The sequence below is a fragment of the Symphodus melops genome, assembly GCF_947650265.1.
Source record: "Symphodus melops genome assembly, chromosome: 1".
Taxonomy (NCBI): domain Eukaryota; kingdom Metazoa; phylum Chordata; class Actinopteri; order Labriformes; family Labridae; genus Symphodus; species Symphodus melops.
Window position 1 is genome coordinate 41040500 of NC_136691.1, and position 24338 is coordinate 41064837.

The 24338-nt window shown below is 41.9% G+C and overlaps 1 protein-coding gene across 3 annotated transcripts in view; it reads right to left on the reverse strand.

Annotated features, from left to right (window-relative positions):
- Positions 1-24338, reverse strand: part of arb2a (ARB2 cotranscriptional regulator A) — a 142636-nt gene that overhangs the window by 70361 nt on the left and 47937 nt on the right. For all 3 annotated transcript variants that reach the window (XM_079347473.1, XM_079347472.1, XM_079347474.1), the window contains exons 7-8: positions 15345-15563; positions 4846-4965 (exon numbers count right to left, since the gene is read on the reverse strand). In XM_079347473.1, the coding sequence (XP_079203599.1) occupies positions 4846-4965; positions 15345-15563 (339 nt within the window). The remainder of the gene's footprint in view (positions 1-4845; positions 4966-15344; positions 15564-24338) is intronic.

The following is a 24338-nucleotide window of genomic DNA, read 5'->3' on the forward strand; positions in this document are numbered from 1 at the left end:
AGACGTATACACACAGGAAACTGCACTGCTACTGCAGCGCCTGCACGGCCGCTAGGTATGGAGAACCTTGAGATAAAAACAAACCTTCTCTTCATCCCCTCCAGAAGCAATAGACAGGATAGAATTCTGAGTTTTGGAGGCGGCCGAGACGTGCATACAACACTACATGAGGGGAATTTCAGAGCCTGCCTATGGACGACTTCCACAGCTCGTACGATTTAGTCAGCAAATTAAAACCATTTGTGTTTGCTTGGTGATGAAGTCAGGTAAAGGTTGCACTACAGCTTGAAGAGTTCTTCAGAGAGATTTCACTTAGCTTGACAAAGTTTAAAAGTATACTACATCATTTAAGGGGGTTTTGTTTTTCTGACATGATTGAGAATGAAGTGCATGAAGATTTTTATTTAATTTATTGTTCATGTATTTCATACATTTAAAAATGTACTTATGTCTTTAAACAATAGGAAAATTAGGATACAGTTAAAACATGTCTATATTTCATTTTATTTACATACATTTTTTGTGAGTTTTCTTTAGTTTTTTTTTTTTATTGTTTTTTTTTTTACAGTCATGCTCTCACATAGGCAATGGCTGGAAACAGAAGTGCCATGTGTTCAGAGGGCTGTTACCATGCTGGTCATGGAGCTGTACAGACCACTGCCAGACTAGAGTCCGGCACAGGGGGCAGAGTTGGCACTGCCGCTGCCCTGAGGGTCAAACGGCTGGGAGAGGGGGAATTAAGACGACAAACAAAATGAGAAATAAAGAAGGACATGAAAAAAGGGGGATTGTGCATATTGTGGCTAAAAGGTGTAATGCATAATGCAATAAAGACAAATGATACCTTAAACCAGGTATGAAAATAGAGAAATACTTAGGTATAGAAAGGCTTCACACAGACATGGCATTGTTTTTTTGTGAACTCTCAATGTGGAGAAGGAGGAGGAAGTCTTAAGTGGCACATAAGTCCGCAGCTTTGGTTCCTTTTGCATCCTCCTATACACAACATAAAAACCTTCGTTTAGTCTGCAGGTGCTATATCATTGCAGGGAAATCACTTTCTACACTCCCAGCTATGTAAAACAAACTTCTCAGACTCGGACTGATTCACCCGGCAGTGTTTTATCTTTCTCATCCTCCACGCACATGGTAAAGCGGTGATGTCCACAAGGAGGGAAGAAATCCTCCATATCTGTCTGTCTCACCTCAAGCATCTCTTCCCACTCTGACAACAAGCCACAACACACTCACACACACACACACACGGAAACACATGAAACCAGGGATGAGAGAGAGAGAAAGCTAGCTATACTTGTTATTGATCGAAACAGATGGCGCAATATAGAAATGTAAAAAAATAATATTCTATAAGCATGTACAGTACGTACAGAAGAGTCTCAAAATCTGTATTCATGTTTTGAGGGACTGTTGTGGCGGCTGGCTGGTTGTCTGGTTGGCACCCACACATTTGTGTACTGGGAGACAGATGCCTTCTTACATAAGACCTTATATAATGGTGTCCTGTCCTCTCCAATAAGAGCACTCCTTTTTCACTGTGTAAGCGGGAAGGTTAGTGTGGGTTAAAAAAAACAAAAAACTCCTTCCTAATTACAACCACGACTTGCGCTTATGTTGAAGCGACCATTTTCTAGATTATCTGGGTTCGTTCTAGATTGAAGAGAGGAAAATGAAAAGTTAGAACAGTGAAAAGTGTGTGTGCTGAAGATGGAGATTAAGCAAGTAAGAAAGTCCACAACCAGGCTAAAACCTCTCATATTTTGAAAGCAAGACAAGAACTTTGGTTTCAAAAGCTCGATTGAGGAGGACGTGACCCATCTTCCTTTTAAAACCATACAGCTGATTGGGACAGAGAAGGAGGAGCGGGGAGGAGCAGCCTGGCCGAGCATGAAAGCAGATGTCAGAGGAGACTGGAGACTGCAAGCGAGAGAGTACGAGAGATCTAAAAAACAGTGAACTGAGATAGATGGACAGACTCCATGATAGCTAAAGAATGATAGAGAGGGTAAAAGGGCCAAAAAAGTCTGTGTGTGTGTGTGGAGGGGGGGGGGGCTCAGAAAGAGAACGAGCAGCCTTCCCCCTGCAGCGCCAGCCTCTCTTTCTCTCTCACGCTCTCATTCAAAGGCAGTTAGCTCCTCTTTGATGTATCTATAATTAGTCAGTACACACTGTGAAGTGTTTTAAAAGAAATCAAATTGCAATGAAACACTTGAGCGCTCCAAACAGGGGCTAACATGCTCTGGAGCAAGGGGAGCGAGCAGAAGAAATTAATGGCGGACCTTTTTGATGTGCTTGATCAGAAATGTATTTATTAACTGCAAAGGGGAGCATTAATTAACCCGCAGACAGCTTGTTTTCTCTGGGTCTTCTCATGTGTCAAACCGTTCATCCCGCAAGGCTCCACTCTCCACTCGCCTGCCCATGCGCACACGCCTCCCATCCCGTCCCGCTGGACCACTTTCTCCTCAATTAAGAAGATGCTGTGCATGTGTATGTACGTGCGCGAGTGTGTGCTTTAGTGTGAGGATGCACAAGAAATACAGTAATGATAAGTAAGAAATGAACAGTGGCTGCTTTAATTCCCACATGTCTAGTCATAATGCAGTCCTCTGAAGTGCATGTATACATTGGAGAAGTGCATTTGGATGAGAAGCCAAAGAAGCAGCAAGAGTAAAAAATAATGAAAAGGGGAAAAAAAAAAAAAAAAAAAAAAACCAGCACTCTCTTTAACATAGTGTTTGACCTGACGTGGACAATCCAAACACTGTGGACACTGGACCCTGTGGAGCTGCTTCTAGGTCCAGGTGGATAGCTATAAAAAAAACTATGAATCTGTTTGTGGTAATGTCAGATTGGTAGAGGTGAGGAAGCTTCAACAGTGAAAGATAAGAGGAGCTGCTGTTCTCAGGGGAAACCCGGGCATATTCCAACACTCTGTCACATTAAGTGAACACAGAGTTTTTTTCAAGTCTCTGTTTTGATGTTTTCTTCCCCATACAGCATCTGCTATATGCTATGTATTTATATATGCACATACTGTATATGAGAGTCTTCACATGACAAGGACGTCACAAGTGCACAGTTAGAACCTCGTTGAGGCCTTTATACACACAGAGAAAGAGCGCGTATGACTGAGGGAAACACAGAGAGACAGAAAGAGACAAATAGAGAGAATGGCTGGTCTTCGTCACACGGGGAGAAAGCCCAGGAGATTGTGAGGCTGTCACGGACAAAACACTGCATGAATATTTAGCAGCCAAATTAAAATTACAAAATACTAAACAAAAAAAGAGTAGGTGAAAGAGACAGAAAGAAAAAATATTCCTGAAAACACCAGTGGGACAAGTGCCCACCTTTAATCGCCCCCGCTAGCTGTATCCTCAATGTGCCACCTCCCTCCTCTTCCCCTTCCTCAGAGAAGAGAAAAGATATGTCCTGAATAATATGGGATGTGGTGAGTGTAGCAGTAGATCCTTCAGATCAAGTAACCAGCAGACTAGCACTGTAACAAAGCACTGTGATCATTAAGAGACTTGCAAACACAACAAGCATAGTTTTAGCCAGGCGTTCTTATTACAGCGCAGGTCTGTGCATTTAATGCAAATACAGCTCACACTGCATGTTTGAAATAACTCTGGCACTTCACTAAGCCAGCGACATAGAAGTGGTTGAAGGTATTTCAAAAGCTGTAAATACAACAGTGAAGGGTAGAAAGGTCAGTATTATTATCATAACATTCTTGTTTTAAATGGCTGATACTCTATGCTGGAAAATGGGGGAAAAGTGACAAACTGTATGTCACAAATCTTTCGTATGAATTTAAGCCTAAAATATAACATGAAATGTTGTTTCTAGTTGTTAACACACTTAATATAAATAAAATACTATCAAAAATCACAACATATTATTACAGTTGCTGCATCATGAACACAAGAACAAAATATTTGTATACATCACGTGTATACAAGTACAACATGAACACAAGAGCTAAAAGCAAGCTAACAGGGTCCAAGTCTTCTAAATGTGACTCGAGCATGTGAAGGAAAACTCAATTTGATCGTATTGACTTTTTGCACACTGTAGCTTTATTATGAACTCATTTAGGTCATTAAACGGAGGGAAGGTGATGATCAATATGTGATGCAGAGTCCCTCTAGGCCTTCACTTTAAACCAAACACTGGAAAATAAAGCATTAACCTCAAAAGTCTTCATATTACCTGCAAAAGACACACTGTGGGCCCATTTAGCTGAAGGGTGCAGTTATAAAACCGAGAGGCTGGTCAAACTTTATTTTCACTCTCCCCTGTGAACCATTTATTCCTTCAAATCCACTTCCTTCCCATCATCTTTCAACCTATCCTTTGTCTCTGTTAGGACTTGGGCTATAGCTCTTCAGAACATCTGGTCTAACTGCACGACTTTTGCATGTCTTTATCAAGCTCCCTTCATTTTCTTGTTCTTCTGCCGTTCTTGATGTGTAAAAAAAAACAGTTGTGTAGAAGCCAGAAGACAAGGATGAACCAGATTGTTTACAGAAGTTGAACTTAATCCAAGTAAGTGGTATCTATTGTTTAATTCTCCACTATTTTCTAGACACTTTTACTCTGCTGCCAGTCTCGGGTGCGTGTACTGCTCGGCTTGTTTCGTGTGTCTGTAGTGGGTGGGTGTTCGTTTACCACTTTACCAAACCTAAATGTGAGTTTGCACGTGTAGATGAACATGTATGAGTGATTGTGCTGACACGAGTGTTTTATGTGCCTCGGTGTTGCTTTTGGTTGGTGGGAGGTACAGTATGGGATGGATAAGAGGAAAACTAAAACACTCACCAGCTCAACAAAGGACAGCCCTCCATAGCTGTGGGCCACGATGAAAACATTCTTGGCTTCGGCTTTGGACACAAAGTGTTCCCAAACATAAAGCACGTGTTCCTCAGAGGATCCATTTTCCTGCAACACACACAAAAAAACAACAACATGGTAGTGTCGCTCACAAAGAAGGGAGACTTCAAAGTTTTAAGGTTGAAGGCTACCAACACACTACAGTGTCTATCTAATGATCATGAAGCGTTAATAGAGTTATCAAACTATAAGAAATGTATTGGTACAGCATTGAAACCTGCGCCATGGGGCCAGCTAAAAACAAAGGTCTAAAAGAGAAAACAAAAAGTGCTGGTGGCCTGCGGTGATTTCAGTGAATCAATAAGTCTTGCATATTGCAAATGCCCTAAATGTAAAACTCAATAGGCTGGGTGACGTAACGTTTAAATCTTAATTTGTACCCTGTTGCTGGATCGATGGCTCGTCTATACACCAGTAAAGGCATAATGGGAAGACACTAGGGGAAGGTCAAAGGGAAACACAACAGCATCAAAGAAACACACACTCAGGCAATGTTTTGCAACCATTTACACAATCACAAACTGACATAGGTTCCCACTCTCATCTGAAGGCACACAATTCATACACACACAACAAGAACACACGCACGGACACACGGCGAAGACATGTTTAATTAACCGGAGATGTAAGCGCTTATCCAGTGCTGGAAAGAACAATAGTAAAAGTAGAGGCGAGAAAAGGGCATCCGTTAATGAACTTGTGACATTGATTCTAGACTTTGATTTCCTATCAAACTGTCTGCTTCACAATAGAAACCTACAACACATTCCCACAAGAGGCCAAGCTGCACATGAAGCTCTGTGGACTAAAAACACCTGTATCCGCACCACAAATCTATGCTGGAAACATAATACTATCTTCACACTCATACACATACTTCTCTTAATTAGCATACAGATGTATATAAAATATAATATTTTGAAATAAACCAACACATGCTCCATGGAGAATGGAGGCTGTTAATTGTGTGTCAAACTGTTAACACCAAAACAAATAATTAGGGATATGAGGTAGAAGACAGAGGAGGCATCGAGAACGTCTCTTTAGTTTCCATAAATGTGTTTGCATTGTCTGAGAAAATATACTGTGTGATCACACACATAATATCTGTACCATTTATTATCTGTAAGTAGGTCATTAAGAAGATTGAAAAGAAAACATGTAACAGGAAATGTGGTTTAAACTTTACTTTTATCTACATTAAGGTAGCTTGTGCTTTATAACATGTTCTCAGCACGTGTTTCGGTGGGCACAAATTTGTTAATAGAGTGTGTGAGTGTGTGTGGTGGTAGCATTTGATGATGTGCTGATGTGTGTTTTTGTTGCTGTGTTTGTCTAGAGGTAAATTAACCTGTCAGAGTGTTTGTGTTTACTCCTAGATTAGCATGAGGGGGTTGTAGTGTCAGCACCCACCTCCATTCACAGAGTGTGATGCAAGAGCAAGCAACTCGGCTCTGCCCTGCCCTCTGCCATCACGGCTGTGCAGTGTGTGTGTGTGTGTGTGTGTGTGTGTGTGTGTGTGTGTGTGTGTGTGTGTGTGTGTGTGTGTGTGTGTGTGAGAGATCATACATGCACATAGGAGCTGGCTGGAACAGAGTTATCTGTGTGAAAGGCTGTGACATTAAAGTCTTTTGAAGTCGCCCTCCGCTCTCCTCTGCCATGTCACCCTTCATTCTTGAGACCTTTTTTTCATTAGGCTGCCCCTCTTCATGACTTCTTACCTTCCTCTTATTCCTCATTTTTCCCCTCTGCTGATGCCACCTATTTCACACCCTGCACAATCCTTTAACTCCTATTTTGTCCACATCTCTTCCAACCCTTAAGAAACAATTTAGTGATATGTTGACATAAGTTGGGGTGTAACATTGAATATGGCATCTTGTTGTGCCTTTGTGTGTATGTGTGTGTGTGTGTGTGTGTGTGTGTCATTTACTTTGTCAGTATGTCTATATTGATATTAAAATAATAATGTTCATATTTTATACTAAATTAGCTGATTTAAACCAACTGTTGACGACATGCAGTAATGGGTGATACAATTTATTACCTTTCAACCACCTAAATAGGAAGATAGTTTTTAATTGATTTTGTCCATAAGTAGCATATTGATACTTTTAAGAGTGTTTGATGTCTTCAAGGTAATAAATAAGTCCTGTCGTGCTGCAGAATCCATCACCTCACAAACAAACACGTTATTTGCCTTCACCCTCAGCAGCAGGCGCCATAGTGACTGACTACCTGGCATAGCAGTGTAGTGAATTATCTAAACAGAATTTGCATATTGTTGCAATTATTTCCCGGGGTTAATTAGCTGCAGTGGAGCACGCCGCCCTGCGAGACCGGCTTGCTGTCACCAGCACTCACACACTATCTTTGCTTACTTATTTATATATATTTCTCTCACTGTTTGTACGAGTTTATATATGTGTGTGGCGTGTGTGCATCTGCCAGCACTGTCAGAACAGTATCCCAGCTGCACACCTGTTGCCAACATCCTTCAGCCATGACTGTCAAGGGGATATTTGAGGGTGTGTACTGGAAGTGTGTTTGTGATTTCCCAAAGCATAGCAATCCATATCATCTCTTTAGAGAATAAAAAAACACAAATCTTTACTCAAGACAGTCTTGGGATCGGACAGTCTCCAGATGCTCACAGCTTACTGCTATCAAAAGAAATAAAAATGGTGGTGCGAGGTAGAAAGTGAAAGAGAGATACAAATAATTTCAGTACAGAGTATATATGTGTCCAAGAGAAAGACAAAGCAGCCGACTGGAGGAGGTCTACAGGTTCTCTAAGCTATTTTCAAACTATCTTGCCACATATTCGTGCACACGCACAGAAATACACACACAAAGAACTAAAGAGCATTTATCGTCAATCATCATTAAATTATATGCACAGTTCCTTACAGTACACCTTTACGTGAGTAGTTTTATCCTGAGGCTTGTTAAAGTGATGTACACTCAATGTCACAACATGTTTATATATATGCATTAAAGTAAAGCAATTGGCATATAAACATGTCGAGAGCGCTGTGCAACATTGGGAAGAACAATGATAGTGTGGATCTGGGTGCAGGTGTGGTAGACGGGTGAACTTTGTCAAAACGAATTAGACAATAACTCCAAACCACAAAACTAACTGTGACAGAGTAAGAGAAGAGTGACAGGAAAGCAGTGAATTGTGATGCTAAACAGCGTGATACAGGGCAGAACCTTGAAATCAAAAGTAAAAAAAAACCAAAACAATAATGGGCTACAGTATCCTCAATTGGCTCAAGTGCAATAAACAGTATAAATATACATAAACACACTCAAGTCTACAGTGACTTGGTTCACTAGAATGTAGTTTTCTGACAAAAACTAAGTTCTTGTTACTTAATCAAAAGACCTTAGATTATGTCTTATGACTTAAAGCATTATTAAAACTGCTGGGCAACCTGCTACATGGCATTGTGCAAGACTATGGTCTTTAAGTTCCATGTTACCACTTTGTTCGACATGTTTGCTTTCCTATATGTAAATTCAACAAGTCCTTAAAATTAGCTCGTTCCATTGCTCTAAAGATAACAGCTTACACTCCACCCCAAAGTCACAGATAATTCAATGCACTTGTGAGAACGCACAAAAACAAAGCAGGCTCCTGTGCAAGCACACTGATGCAAACTCATGTACACACACTCTTGTTGCTTCCATAGTCGTCCGGTCCAATGCTTGCCCTATGTTTATTCACTGTAATGAGAAGCAGGGAGAGCCGAGGAGAGCACTGCAGCCAGAATAACAGACGCAATGCCAACACAAACCCAGTGTCTGACCAACACAGGAAACAATGAATCTAACAACATCAACACACTCTTGACAAACAACCAAGCTCTGGACCTCCCTGCTCCTCCTCCTCCTCAGTCATACCAATACACACAGGACTGCAGAAAAACTTCGGAGGAAGCTGGAATTTGAAGTTGGGAGATGATGGGCAAAGTGGACCAAAAGGAATCTAGTGGATAAGAGCCATTACACTTTTTCTCTACTCTCAGTAGCTTTTCAGTAGGAGCCAGGAGTGTCAGCACAGTGTCACGGATCCCTAAACAACTTTATTGGGTTTTGTCCTGTTTTGTTTTACCAGTGCTGGTTTCAATCTTCGCAAAAATTTCAGTAACTAATGCAAGCTGTTATAACACACAACAGTATAATTTGAGAATTCCTCAAAATGTAGAAATAATTATTCCAATAGGAAAGGTGTTTCCTCATTCATTCTGCCTTACCCACTAGCATAGACACATAACTCAGACTGACTCAGGCTCTCTATGCGTCAGTGACCAATCCTGCTTTCTGGTCACACACTGGGTAGACCTACCAGCAACATCATATAATTAATTTAGTATACCAAATGGTTAACCATGAAATAAGCTATGTATATAAATACATTTATGGAATAAGAATAGAAGTTAATAAAGTTAAATTGTGTCTGTGCCTCAGCACATAGTTAAAAAGGGGACCTCTCTAACAACGGTTTACATTCTTATCAATGTCTGAAACGTTTACTTCTCCGCCATCTTTTTTCCTTTTTTTACAATCCCTCTTGTGTCTTTGTTTCCTTCTTTGCTCTCGTCTCCATCAGACAGAGAGCTGAGGCTAGCTAGAAGCTGTCTGGGAGCTGATGGGTCGGTTAGAGTGGGGGAAAGGAAGGTATGGAGCAAATTAGCAGCAGAGATGGGAAAATAATGACTGTGGCATTGTGGGTAATTAGCAGGTATAGTACCTATGGAGAGTTGGGAATATAATGATGTGTGAAAGAGACAGGGAAAAGGGAGAACGAGGTGAAAAACGTGTACAAGACTAACAAGGGGGAGGAAACTGTGTGTGAACGTGTGAGTGTATGTGTATATAAGAAATGTGTGTATAGGTGTTGCATTTGACTTCACAATGAAGGAATATTCAGTATGTGGAGTAAGTAAAGAAGAGAAAGAGAGTTAAAGAGAGTGAAAGAGAGAGGGGAGAGAGAGAGAGAGAGAGAGAGAGAGAGAGAGAGATAGACAGAGAAAGAAACTATAGTGTACATGTCATCCCACGTGCAGATTAGCGTGCTCAAACTGTATACAATAAAATAGCCCGACCTTGGCAGGGTCAGTCTGCTCTGACAATATTTGCCAGGGCATTGTTTCAAATCAATAACTCATTAACAAAGTACAAAGGAAGTTGCTGTGGGTTTGTGAGATTCTTTATTAGAAAAGAGAGGCTGCAGGCCAGAAAGGTCATCGCTGTGACATCTCGGCTAGCCTTGCGCTGCCGCCCCGATTGTCAGGTGAAATTACTGCTAGCCATTAATTGACATAAGGCAAAGGAGAGCGGGCAGGCAGACAAGGCTGTGTTTGTTCCAGGATGACCCTGAGGTGCTGCGTTTGTGTGTACGTGTGTGCGTGCGGATGTCTTTATTCGGGTCAGCCTGTATCCACAACAGGGCTGTGTGCAGAGAGAGAGAGAGAAAGAGAGGGAGAGAGTGAGAGAGAGAGAGAGAGAGAGAGAGAGAGAGAGAGAGAAAGAGAGAGAGAGAGAGAGAGAGAGGGAGCTCAGTGGGTGAGGGAGGTGTGAGGGAGGGCAGGATGGATGTGTTTGATGGTTGACCTGACTAGAAGATTGGGAGCAGAGATCTGAGATCAGCTACACAGGTTCTGCCTTAAGCAAACACACAAACACAGGTATGTGTGCGCAGACCAATGTTTTGGACGACACATTAACACATGTCCAAAAAAACCTTAAACATCTTATAAGGAAAAAAAAAAAACTCTAGGAAAAAGCTATTCACTTTAAAACTTTTACACCCGAATTCTGCACACAACAAACACAAGATAACAACTACAAGTTAAAACACACAATACAACACAGGCTGCTTTTACTGCAGCAGAACACTTAGCTTATACAAACACGTGTCCACACAGATCAAAGACTTCTCTCTACCACCCACCCACAGACAGACACACCATAATACAGATATGGCATCTAGCCAATTTGTTCCCTGCAGCAAGCAGGTGAGCTGCCCTCATGCCCTGGTCATTGACCTCTCCTCTGACCAAGTTCAGAGGTTAATCAAGTCCCTACCTGTCCTTGGATATGCTGAGCCTTACTTCTTGGCACGACTAAGGGTCAAAGGTCGAATAAACCTTGTCTGTATAATTGCTTGTGGCCCACAAATCGGGGCAAAGGGGTGAAGGTGACAAAGAGCAAAGACCCAGTCCAATAGAGAAACACTGTAGCAGCATGTCAAATGCAATTACCAGTGTGTGTGCCTGTGTGTCCACATCTTAATGTTTATAATCAAGTCTTCTGTGTGTATCTGCGTTGATGTAAGTGTGTGAGTGTACGTTAGTGAATTCTCAGGACATTTTGTAGTATAGTGTGAACATGGTGAAACAGGACATCAGCTGCTTAACACGGACAAGGACAAGGATCCGAGCCAGCCCCTGTGGACAGCTGCAGCTGGGAATAATGGGTCATGGAGTAGCACGGCCTAAATAATGGATGCTCCTTCCTTTAGGAAACATACAAAGTATAACCCCCAAAAGTCAGAGCAGTATGTGAAGAACAAGACCCTTGTCAGGGCACAAGAACACTAGCCCTCTGGAACTACCCCGAAGAGAAAAATTATAGGTACATATATTTACTAAAAGGGGACAACACATTACCTTTACTGCCAACGATAGCACTCTTAGTAGCCTTATTCCTTAAGAGGACTTTTATATTTATTTAAACTTAAGCTATATGAAGTAGGTTAAAAATAACTTCATAATGCTATTGGGGGAGGGGCTTGTTGTGATCCTGAACATTTTAAAAAAACATACACATTCAATGTTAATGGACAATCATAGAAAGTCAAAGTGAATGCTAGTATCCTAGTAGTTTATAAAAATAAGTGGTGCTTTAAGAATGTCCAAGCTCTGTTTTTTGTCCCCTTTGCTCTTTTTCCCCCCTTCTTCTTTCCAGGCCCTGCTGGCCTAATCCCAGCCAGCCAGCCTTGGGTGAACTCTTTGGAAGCTTCTTAAGCCCATGAATGTGCCTTTTGTTCCTGCCATTCCTCCGCTTGGCTGACAGAAAATAGCTAACTGGATTACTGCTAAAATTCAAAGTAAAGTGAACTCCCAAACTTCTATATGGCAAAGTGCTAAGAGAGCACCCCCCTTCATCCTCCTACTATCCTCATCAGCATCCCTCCGATCAGACGTTCTATCCGTCCCTCCCTCCCTCTGTCATCTCTTTCTATCTCCCTGCTCCACCGACATCCCCCTAAACATGGCCCAGTGGTGTGTGATCTGCAGGAGAGGAGAAGAGGGGGATTAGATAAGGTTGAGAGGTTGCACACTATGAACCTGAGGCTAAAAAGTAAGAATCCTAAAAGCAGTTAAGAGCTTATTAATGTGTGTAAGGAAGCGTATTAATCAACTCAACTCTATCAGGAGCCTGGTGTGTGTTTGTGTGTGTGCTCGTTTTCCGTGAATTTATGTTGTGAAAATGAAATGCACAATGACATTTTAAGGGTTTGATGGATGTAAAAATGAAGAAAGACAGTGTAATTCAAAGTAGGTTATCGTTTGCCTAATCACTGATTTCATTAAATTACATGGAGATGAGGTATGTATATATGAATGTGCATTTCTGAATGGTTCTGTGCAGGTGGTCTGGCAGCTCAGGAGGACTTAGAGTGTGAGGTGTTGGGACTTAAAAAGATTTGTGTGTGCATTTGTGAGTGTGTGTGTGTGCGTGTGTGTGTGTGTGCGTGCGTGCATGTGTACACGCGTCATGGGCGGGTGTAAGAGAAAAAAAAAGGAGATGAAAAAAGCCCTACTAAAGAGGTTTGATTTGAACCACCACCCACCCTGAGCAACAGAGGTGAAGGAGAAAGATACACACACATACACACACACACACACACACACACACACACACACACACACACACACACACACACACACACACACACACACACACACACACACACACACACACACACACACACACACACACACACACACACACACACACACACACACACACACACACACACACACACACACGTCACAACCAAAGTTCTTTTTCCACGTCTTTACTCTTTTGTCTGGTGGTATGTGTGTGTGCCTTTGCATAGCTGTGTGTGTGTGTTTCAGTTTTAGTGTTTGTGTGTGTGCGCGGGTGTGCATGTGACAGCTCACTCTGGAGCCGACAGAGGCAGAGCATTGGAGAGTAGACGGGGTAGGAGATGGCATGGCGCTATGGAAGGTCACACACACTAACATCCCGCTGACTTCTGGGTCAAAGGTTAAAATTCAAGGGGCACCGACACAGGGCCGACTTGCTCACTCATTAATCTTTATCCCGAGTCTTGAAATCTCTGCATTTAGAGCATTTGGTTGGACAGCTAAATCCTCTACATGACCCCCTTTTCTGGTTAATGTGGATAATTTTGTATTAGCCTGCTAGACTGAAATAACAGACATCGAGATCTCACTTAATCATATATCTTTCCATTCCTAAATGCAGAAAAGGGAGGGAGTGTGGCACAGGGCTGGAAGGGTATTTCCTTCACTTAATCATTAAGTAGTCTTTCCTGACTTATTTGTCATGTGGCTGTGAAAGAATGAAACAGCAACAGTTGCCCAACACATTGCAGTTTGAAAAAGACAAACAAGTGCAACCAATCGCCTTTGTATCTTTTCATCTGATCCCGTCCTGCATGGGTTACGCAGGCAAGTGGAAAGCAAAACTGCAATATTATTGCATGCTACTTAAAGATATGGAAACTCTTGGTTGGGATTGTACTAATGCTCCAAAACTGCTCACGTTAAGGCATGAGGACCAATTTAAAAGAAGAGCTACATCTGCATATTTCAAACTTCATTTGAAAACAAGCGGGCCCATTTAGGTTCTTCATGGTTTCTGTTTCTCAACTTAGTTGCAAAACAAATGTTCCCTAGGGGGTAAAAACTTTATTTTATTTTATTTTTTTATGTTTACACTGATGTACGTCAAAAAAATTAAGTCAGTAAGTCATCAAGAAACCTAAATCCAATAAGAATTTCATTTAAAGGATAAATTGGTAGGGCTTAAAATCAAGATAAATATTTGCGTGGCGAAACTACATCTTAATTTGACTTAATTTCTGTTGAAAATATTTCCCTATGATCTTCACGTCATGTAGTGTATAGCAAGTCATCACTTGTATGATGGGGAAACCAGCACACATGTATAGAAAATGTTGTCAACCAGACAGAACTGTGACTAATTAGCTCTTATTAGAATGCTCATGAAGGAGAAGGAAAAGTCTGCGTTAAAAGCTCACACCACACCACCCGCTGAAACCACAGCAATCCTAAGTCTCGTCAGACACCAGGGGATGACATATTTTACTCACACCCATATCCACACGTGTACATGCATCACTGTGACACTACTGCCATCAAAAAAAAAGAAATAAGAGATGAAAACAGTGAATGTTGACACTGCGCTGACATGTATCTGTGTGCTGGGAAAATCTTAATTGGTGTATCCTTAAGGTTTCAATTCATCCTGAGAGGGAAATTTCTAAGAAGTTAAAAAATGTGTCTGGCCCTGATAGACACTGCAAATTCTGAACAACTAGGCCTGACCATGAAGAGGACAGCAGTGTTTAATCTCATCTCTTAGTCTATATTTATTTTCACATTTGAACTAGATTTATGCTAAGGGTGACTTTCATTGTATTACCACAAGGTAAACAGGACCTAGAGCCTGTGTGTGTGTGTGTGTGTGTGTGTGTGTGTGTGTGTGTTTTGTATATGTATATAAGAGAATGTGTGTGTATTATAAGGGGGTGTACAGTCAGTGTGGCATGATAAGAATGTTGCAGTGTGTTTGCAGAGTGTGTATTATGGAGATAATAATCCCAGCGGTCAACATGAGTGAAGGGCCAAAGCTGCACTGACCAGCCCACCATCTGAGTGAGAGAAAGAGAGAGGGAGAGGAGGATGGAGAGGAAGAGAGGGAGGTAGCCATGTGGTTAACACTTGCTCACTGAGAGGCGACTGGAGCAGGGCCAACCTCTTCACACACAGGCTGACCACACAAGAGCCTCTCTTTCTCCCTCTGCCTCCCGTCCTCCCATCATCCCTTGTTACCTAACATTTCCTTCCATAGCTTCCTAAGCTAGCCGCCTCCCACCTTCCTAAACCTTCCTCGCGTCTTCTGTCGCTTTCAAACTAGTCTGATACCCTCCCTCTTTTTTTCTCACTTATGTCTCTTCTCTTACCTCCTCCCACGACCCTAAACTGTCACTCCGTCCACCTCCCCCATCATGTCTGCTTTTGATGAACATCATTCCTTCTGTCCTCCAGCCTGTCTCTCCCAACGTTCCCTTTTTACCTTCCTTTTCCGTCTCCTCCCTCTCTCCCTCCCCGACTTACCCGTACTGGGATCCGTTCGGTCTCCGTCTCTTTCTGTGGGTTACGGTACTTCTCATAGAACTCTCTCTTCTTTTTGCTATCTTTATCATCCTTTCGTTCTCTCTTTTCAGCGGGTTCGTCCGAGGGTTCGGTGGGGGAAGGCAGGGGAGAAGACTTGGCTGGCTTCTCCATCTCCAGGTAGTTCTCGTTGGGGTTGAGCACCACCACGCCGTAGCCTTCCTGAAAGAGATGAGAAACATACATGTGTCGTCAAGTAAAAACTTAGGTACCTTCAAGAGATATGTAAAATATTCAGAATTATCTTCATAATTGATTTCTATTTTAATGAAGAGTATTTGTAGAAACAAAGTAGACTATAGTGCAAACTAAAATGTTGAAATTAAGCAGCTCAAAAAGGGAATACTGCAGTAAACCTTCAGTGGCAAAAGGTTCAATATGTTTAACATATATTAATTTTAAAATACAAAAGTAGTTTGTGATTTTTCTCCCCCCCCCAAACAAACAAAAAAAAACAAACAAACAAAAAAAACTCACTTAGTAAAACTAAGCATTAAAGAAGATTTATCAAAGCAATTCAAATTTCTTTGAAGCTCAAAGACTTTAACTCCCGGTTTGTGTGAAAACTGCCTCACTGTGTTTTTTAAAAAGAGCACTGTAGGTGAGAAATCCAAAAAATAATCATAAAAAAAAAACATTTAAAAGACAGATTATGTGGAGAGATTTTAAACCGGAGAGAAAGAAATGGCAGAGGAAGGGACGGGCGAGCGAGTGTCACCGTGGGGAGATGCTTGAGAAACAACCGGGGAATTGGAATTCAGCTACAGCTGTCTCAGTCGGTGAGTAGCATTTAGTGACTCCAAAGGCCATGTGTCACTTAATATCCAACTCTATTGATCCCAGCATCACTCAACAAAAGAGTTAGCCAAAACTGCATACATATACATATGAAACTTCTACAGCTTATGTCTTAAAAGGTTACCACTTTGGAAATATACATTTCCAATATTATACATTTATACATAAATACATAAATAGTGAACTTCTTCTACCCAAAATGGACAGAAGAGTGATAGTAAAATGAAAGCAAAAACACAATTGGTTATCAGGAGAAAGAATGACTGATGGGGACATGTGGAGAAAAGGAAGTTTTCCTGAAGCCTTGGGTGACTTCTTCAACTTGGAGCCTTTTTAATTAACTGTGTTTATTGTCCCAAGCACTCAGAAACTAAAGCAGGAAATGGATGGATTCCTGTTTCACTTGGGTTGTGCTTTTTGTGTGATTCACAACAACCCCATTGTGAATATATACACATATACACACACACACACACACACACACACACACACACTCGACATACGACTCCAACTCAAATGCACAGACACATATATGCACATTAAGAAAACAAGGCAGGATATCAGTCTGGTCCAAAAATTTTTAAAAAAAACTTGTGAGGGTAGGACGCAGTGCTCAGCTTCCTCTGCAGCACGCACACACACACACAGCGACACACTATCTTCTCAAGGCGACTCGTCCTTAATAAGTGTTAACACAATGTGCTTGTTTTTTCCGTTGACGCTGCATGAGTGTGTCCCTCCTGTGCCCATCGGCATCAAACCTGCCACACACCCCTTCCCTTAGCACCTGCAGTGTGTTGACAACGTCAAACTGACACTTTCTCACTTACTCAGATTATAAAATTAGTCTGATTCTCACTCCTTTTAAATTCAGACAAGACTCTCCTTCAAGCCCATGACATGTCCATGATGTAAAACTTGAATGAAACGTGATTGAATTAAGAGAACGTGATCAAATTACCAGATATAACATTTGAATAATCAGTTTTTAAACTACAAACACAATCTTAAATGTTCATACAGCCATTTAAGATTTTGTCTGCTTCATATTACACTTTGCACAATGACTCTCAGGCACGGCAAGGCTAATGATAATTGTGAAAATGATTTATGACTTAAAAAAACGTGTTTGTCTGCAAATTCAAGGGAGAAGAAGTTTCTCCTAACCTGTAATTTGTGCCGTGTAGTAAGTGAAGGCAGAGAGGGAATGGGTGTGAAACTATCGGGAAGTCTTAATTCAGCCTTCAGATATCAAAGAGGCATTTACACACAAATACATAATACGTTCAGACACACTCACACTCAGACAGAAGGACAGCCCAAATTTAAAAAAAAAAAAAAGAAGTATTGAGAGAAAAGAGAGGAAAGAGACAAAGAAGAGAAAAAATATGAAGAAGCAGAAATGAGAAAGAATATAACAAGATAAAGAAAGAGAAGGAGAGAGGGACAGAAAGATTTATTCTAACCAGACTCACACCAGCTTTGTGCCACTGCCCACTGGTGGCAGCCTGATAAAATAACTGACAAGACCAGATCAGCAAAAGGCTGCAACACCATATAACTTATACACTGCTTACACGATCAATCAGTCAATTAATAAATTCAAGTCTGATAAATACAATTCATGTACAGAAAACTGATCAGTTCAAAACACTTTTCCCAAAGACAAAGAAATAATCAAACAGGGAAAGACACTTGCACATAACAACCATCAAATCTCTGTGTGTTTTTCTCCTTTCCCTTAATCCTGGTTCACAAGGCCAAGAGTTAATGGTTTAGTAACACTGGTCATCGTGTTCTGATGCTAACCCTGAATGGCCTACAACTCTGTTTAGTCCTCAGTGCTCTTATCCTCACCCTGTCTGGCCTTATGCATACTATTAGTAACCTTAAGTGGCCTGTTTTCTAGCCTTTACCATCCTTATGCTAACCCTGAGTGGCCTCTAGCCTTTATTTAGGCGAGGCTAACACACCTAACCGAGCTAACAGTGCTAACCCTTTCAGCGGTCCAGTCACCCAGAAGGACATTGCTGTAAAGGCGACCAGGGTAGCTGGCGTATTTAGTCTGCAGTAGCAGGGCAGCTGAGTTCACCTCCATGTCGGAAACCATCATTTATTTCAACACTGAGAGGTTTGTGTCGGCGTCAAGACAACACTGCTCGGCCTGTCCAGACACTTCCTCTCTTATTCTTCTCTTCATCAAGCAAATACACATCAATGAGTCAGTTGATGGCGGACTGAGAAAAAAAAAAAAAAGACAAAAAAGTGGAATTATTTTTCTTGAAAAATTATATATTTTTGTATTTCAAAATGTACCACAAAAAGGCTTCTAAATATGATGACTGGTTAACGTATTAGAAATGAAGACAAAATCAAAAATTCTACCCAAATTCCTTCTACACACACACAAAAAAATCAGAATTAAAGAACACGTTATTTAAATTAGCGCGGCACAATGTCAAAGCTCTCCTGAAATCCTACAGAACTAATTTCTCCCACAGAGCTAATGTTCAGTATCCTCGTCACTGCGTTGTTTTTTGTGACAGCTAAATCTTTCCATACATCTCACCATGAACCCTGCCAGAGTTAGGTCATTTTCTCTTTGTGTGTGTAAACTAACTGTTAAGTCTGTCAAGGCCGTCTCCCACACACACACACACACACACACACACACACACACACACACACACACACACACACACACACACACACACACACACACACACACACACACACACACACACACACACACACACACACACACACACACACACACACACACACACACACTGGACACACCTGCTAAATCTGATTTTTGTGTTGTGATGTGCTGTCAGAGTGTGAATCTTATACAAATGCATATTGCAAACCTTGGGTCACCCTGCTTTTTATACGACTAAATCTCTCTCTCACACATTGCTAACATGGGGTCACTTTGCCTTTGTTCCATAAACACACACCACCTCAATGAAACACACACACGCAGTCTCGAAGCGTTAGGTCAGTTCTGTCTTTCTGCAGCAGTATACAGGCTAAGTCTCTTCCCATGCCCTGTCAGTGCCCCTGTGCCACCACCACACTGAGCCCCTGGCCCTGGGGCCAGCGGTCAAGAGGGTTGCCCCGACCCCTCTGAGGGGGGGCGGTCCGACCCCCCATCACCCTGCTTCGGACGCTCCTTAGCGCTCCTTTGTCGGCCTGTCCCATACCAGATAGCGCAACAAAGACAGCTGCTGCCACGGAAACGAGGTCCTGTCTCCTCATCGTGATCAGACCCTTCCTCCATCATCGCTAGACATCCCATGCTGCATCGTGAAAATGTTAAAAAAAAACAATGAAGAGGAAAATATAATTAAATGAATGGAGTTTATATGGAGCTACTAAGAAACTATCACCATATTTGTCATTATTTTTTTTGCAGAACTGGATCCACACCGAGCTGCCTTAGTAAAACTGACAATAATATTTGAAGTCAATAATGTGCTCTCTTTCTGGTCAAATTAGATTCTGCTTGTCCACTTAAACTTTAATGATAACAGATCATTATTTTCCCTTCAAGTCACATTATTTGAAAAAAAAAATAAATAATAATAATCAGCTAGTGTGTGGGGATTTATGTGTGTGTCTTCACATGTGTTACTTCTCAAGAGCCAGGCAGAGTAAATAAGATGCCCCCTTTAAGACAGGAGCACCTCTATTTTTTCCAGTGGCGTTGTAATGAAATGAAATGTGTCTAATGTGCAGGAGCAAGGGAAAGAGGCGGCCAGAGTGAGAGGGTGTTTCATCTGTGCGTGTGGAGCTCCGGCGGAGCTTTGATGTGAGAGCTCTCATGTCGTGAGCAGGGCTTTGGGCACAGGGAAAAGGACAGCACTTGACAGGTACAAAGCATGGCTGATAGCGGTCATGGGTGCAGGCAGTCAGGAAAGTGAACAGGATGCGTCAATTTGAAGGTTGTACTGTACATGTGGCTGATCGTCGGACAGGAGCGAATGAACGCTCTTTCTTACATTGTACAAGTATGTGAGTGAATTTGTGCGTCTCAGCGCGTGCATCTAACATCACCAGAATCAGCACTCCGTCTTTACTGTAGGTGTCCATGTAAATTGGATGTCGGGTAGCTCATGTTATTAGTTTTCAGTCGGGGGGCTGTTAGGATCACGGTAAATGGCGCTCTCTTTTCTCAGCAGCCTGCTCTCCACTTCCTTGTTTCACTGATGCACAGCACCGGATTCGCTGCTAAGGCTTGACTGACAAGGGGGAAAGGGTCACCCAGCATGGCATACCCAATAAGAGGAGGAGGAGGGGGAGGATTGTCGGCAGGCTACAGTCGGGTTTGAGATCTAAAAGAGGCACAATGGCTGACCTAGAGGATGGCTAGGTTGTAATATTAATACTGGCGTCAGAATTTGTTTGCACTTCTGTTACCAGCGGCTAAAGTTACATTGACTACAAATATGAGGACAAAAAAGCTCTTTAAAGGAGAGAAGAACGAATCAGACTTCCGCAAGAAAGGAGTAGGAAGGTGCTGAGAGGGAAGGTAAATACAGTAATAACAAGCAGACTCTATCTCTGTTCCGCTGTCAGGGCCACCCTGCGCCGTGTGACCTTGTCTGTCTCCATCTCTACATGAGGTTTTTTTTTTTTTTTTCTGCATGCAGGGCCCCCTTTATCCATCCAATGCACCTCTTTTCTCTCCCTCCTTTCCCCCCCCCCCCACTCCCCCTTTCCCTGAGGCTGAGATACCACACAGATCGCACAGTAATGTCAGATTAAGTCACGGTGCCCCCTTTCTCATTTTAACACAGCACCAGTCTGAGACCCCCCCCACACACACACACACACACATACCCACCCAACACACAGCGTTCCTCTAAAGAGCAGAGAGGTGGGAGGGTGCTTACTGTACCACTGGGGCTCTGTGTGTGGATCTTAAGGGTTATGTGAGAGGGGATGAGATGGAATTGTCATCAGCCTGTCAGCAACTAAATCAATCATCCTCTTGATAAGTCGCGATGCCCACGGGAGCGTGCGAGTACTTGCAGAGAGCACCTAAATGTTTCTATATATAATTATCTAACAGTAACTTCAAGGTCTTAAAATTACAACCCAGGTTTAGAAATGGATCACTTCAAATGTGCGGTATAAATCACAACCCAAACATGAGATACACGTGTTTGACTCGTATTATTTATCCCCAGCTTAACCCCCTCATCCCTGTATGTTTGAGCAATCAATCAGACAGCCAATGCAAATGTTTACATTAGTAAAGTAAGACAAACTGGAGCTTCATCTCCCCATCTGCCCTTTGAGTTAATTTTAAACAAATCGTCCACCGCCTGGGTTTCTCCTTTAATAAAGAGCACGCATTTAATTAAGTTTCTCCAAATTCGACTCTTCTCTTTCAGTTCAAAGACTGTACTCTGTGCTTACTCTAATGTAGTCAAACACTAATTTGGTCAAAGTAAATAAGACTTGGTGGTAATGATTGTGTCTTTCTTGATCTTAATGAGCACAAATAGTTTAGGTCAGAAAAAAGGAGGCTAACCTTTGGAGCTAGTCAAGTAGCTGTGTCTGTAATAAGCTGCCGTGTTTTTAACCTTGGCATGAATGTCTGGGCTCATTTGGATATTGTTTATATGTGGAGCTGAATATTTATAACTGAGTTCAAAGTGGAGCAGTGGGGTGGAGGAAGTGAAGAGAATAGCACAGCTTCAGATCCCTGATGCCTCAAACTTCTATTCATGCTCACATTTACATTTCCTTCTCTCTGTTTCACTTTCTCTTTCTCTCTTCCTGTCTCGCTCCTCCCGACCTATCTATTTTCAGCACCTGTGTGTGAGGGGAGACATAAAGACACTCAGGCACACACTCTGTTTAGACACTTACTCAGTGTAAAAAGTCAAAGGAGCTTTATGTGTCAATTATTTACCAAACTCAAAGTGTGTGAATCAGTGAATTTCCTCAGCCACTAGCCATGGACAATGATTAATCAAGCATCTGAGTGTCTTGGAAGACCATGATAAACACACACACACGCACGCACACACATGTTCAGTGACACACGCACACACACACAGTTAGGAGCCCTGCTTCATCTGCTCTCAGCACGACACACGCGGAGGGAGGTGCAGGGCTGGGGGTGTGGGGTTGCTAGATTGGGGGTGGATGTAGCATTAATCACCGTCCAGGTGGAAATTGTCAGAGCTATCGATTGTGCAAGTAAATGTTACACAAGTCATTTGTCAATTTTTTTTTTTTTTTTTAACAGAAGACCTGTGTGTCATTTGCAAAGAAGCAACTGTGAATGTAAACTCACCAAACACTATATTTCAAGAGCTGTCTCAACACCTGTGTAACAGCTCCAAAGCAACTAAGCCGATATCTCTACAAATAAATGTTGCTATGGTTTGAGTATATCTTTTGATTGGGAATGTTTTCTTGAATGGAAGAGAAAAATAAATCTGGAACATTTACATGAGTCATGTCTTTAACCAGCAGTGTAACTTAGAGAGAGATTATACAATCTGATACATCATAAATAAAAACATTCCCAGTATTCTTTATTAATAGAGTATCAAACGTGAATTTGCAGCATTCAAAGCAAAGGAAATGCAGTTAGCACTGAGCAGTCCTCGGCTCACAGAGGGAAAGCTATGGGGAAATAAATACAGGAAGCTTATTCTGACGCCGTTAGCATTTTGATTTATACATTCTATATTTTCTCCCCTAAGCATACACATGTATTTTTAATGAGGGCACGGAGAGATATAGATCATGGAATGATAGGTGCCTCCCTGCCCTCCTGCCTAACTATTTAATGTATAAATCAGGGAAAGAGGTGAACAATGAGGGGGAGGAAGAGGAGCTACAAAAAGAAGGGAGGCAGGGAGGAGTAGAGGCGTCCCAGGAGTAACCCTGTCCTGAAGGCCGCTTGTAACAGTGAATGGAAGGAATGGAGGCAGACAAAGCTTAATGGGCCTAGGAAGAAGGAATTTGGAGCCAAATGAAGATGATTATTATGATGATCGGCATAAAGAAGAATTTGGCTGCTATTCAAAATGTCATTTCTACACAAATTTAGACAAAAATAAGACTTCTGACCTCTGCAATGACAGTGAGATATCCTTCTTGCATCATCGCGATCGTAACGATGCGGCTGAATGACATTAAAAAAAAAGTGAGTGTGCCTTTCAGGTCAGGACTGTAAGTAAAGGAATTTCACCACATGTGAACTCTTAAAGAGCGCTGTCCATGAATGTTTCGACTTCACCATCTGGACAGGTAGTTAGTGTGTTAACACACATGAACACACACACTGTGGGTGCGAGACGCATAGCCATATGTACGGACTGAGCCAACCAGGGTCAATGGGAGGACACAGCTAAACATTTTGGACACATGAACACATGTATGCATGTGAATGCACAAGCCAATGACACTAACTATAACCATTGTGTATCTCTACACAGCTGAATGTGTGTATGCCAGGGTATTTCAGCAAGACAAAAAATGTGTATGGATCTGTCCAATACTAATACCAATGCGAGTTTTAAAAGCCAATACTTTCCATACAGTATTTTCTTTTTTTTTTTTTTTTATCACGTAATGGTCTGTTGGATCTTGAAGAAAGCACATTGAATTCCTAATTGAAATCTAGTCGCTTTATACATGCTCAGTTGTGTTTATAGATGTCTAGGTCTGGTGTCATCTGTCAGTAAACTGCGATGTGTTGGTGAATAATGACACCATGCTGTTGCACCCAGGGTATTAATCTTACTGAACATCACAAGACCACTGTGACCTTCATGAGTCAAAGGTCAAAGAGGAATCCCTTCACCCCTGCCCTGTTATTGTGACCTAGGAGGGAGAGCTTCAGAGAGAGCTGGTGGTCTCGTGCACATAGTCGACTGTTGCTCTATGTGTGTGATATTTCAAGTTAAGTCTGACCTTTTTCATCAGATAAGATTTGCTATCTCCTGTGTGTAAAATATTCATTTCTGGGTACACAGTGAGAGTGTAACAGGCAACAATCATGCAAGGGAAATAAATCTCAAGGCCGAGGTACAAGCACGCACACACACACACACACACACACACACACACACACACACACACACACACACACACACACACACACACACA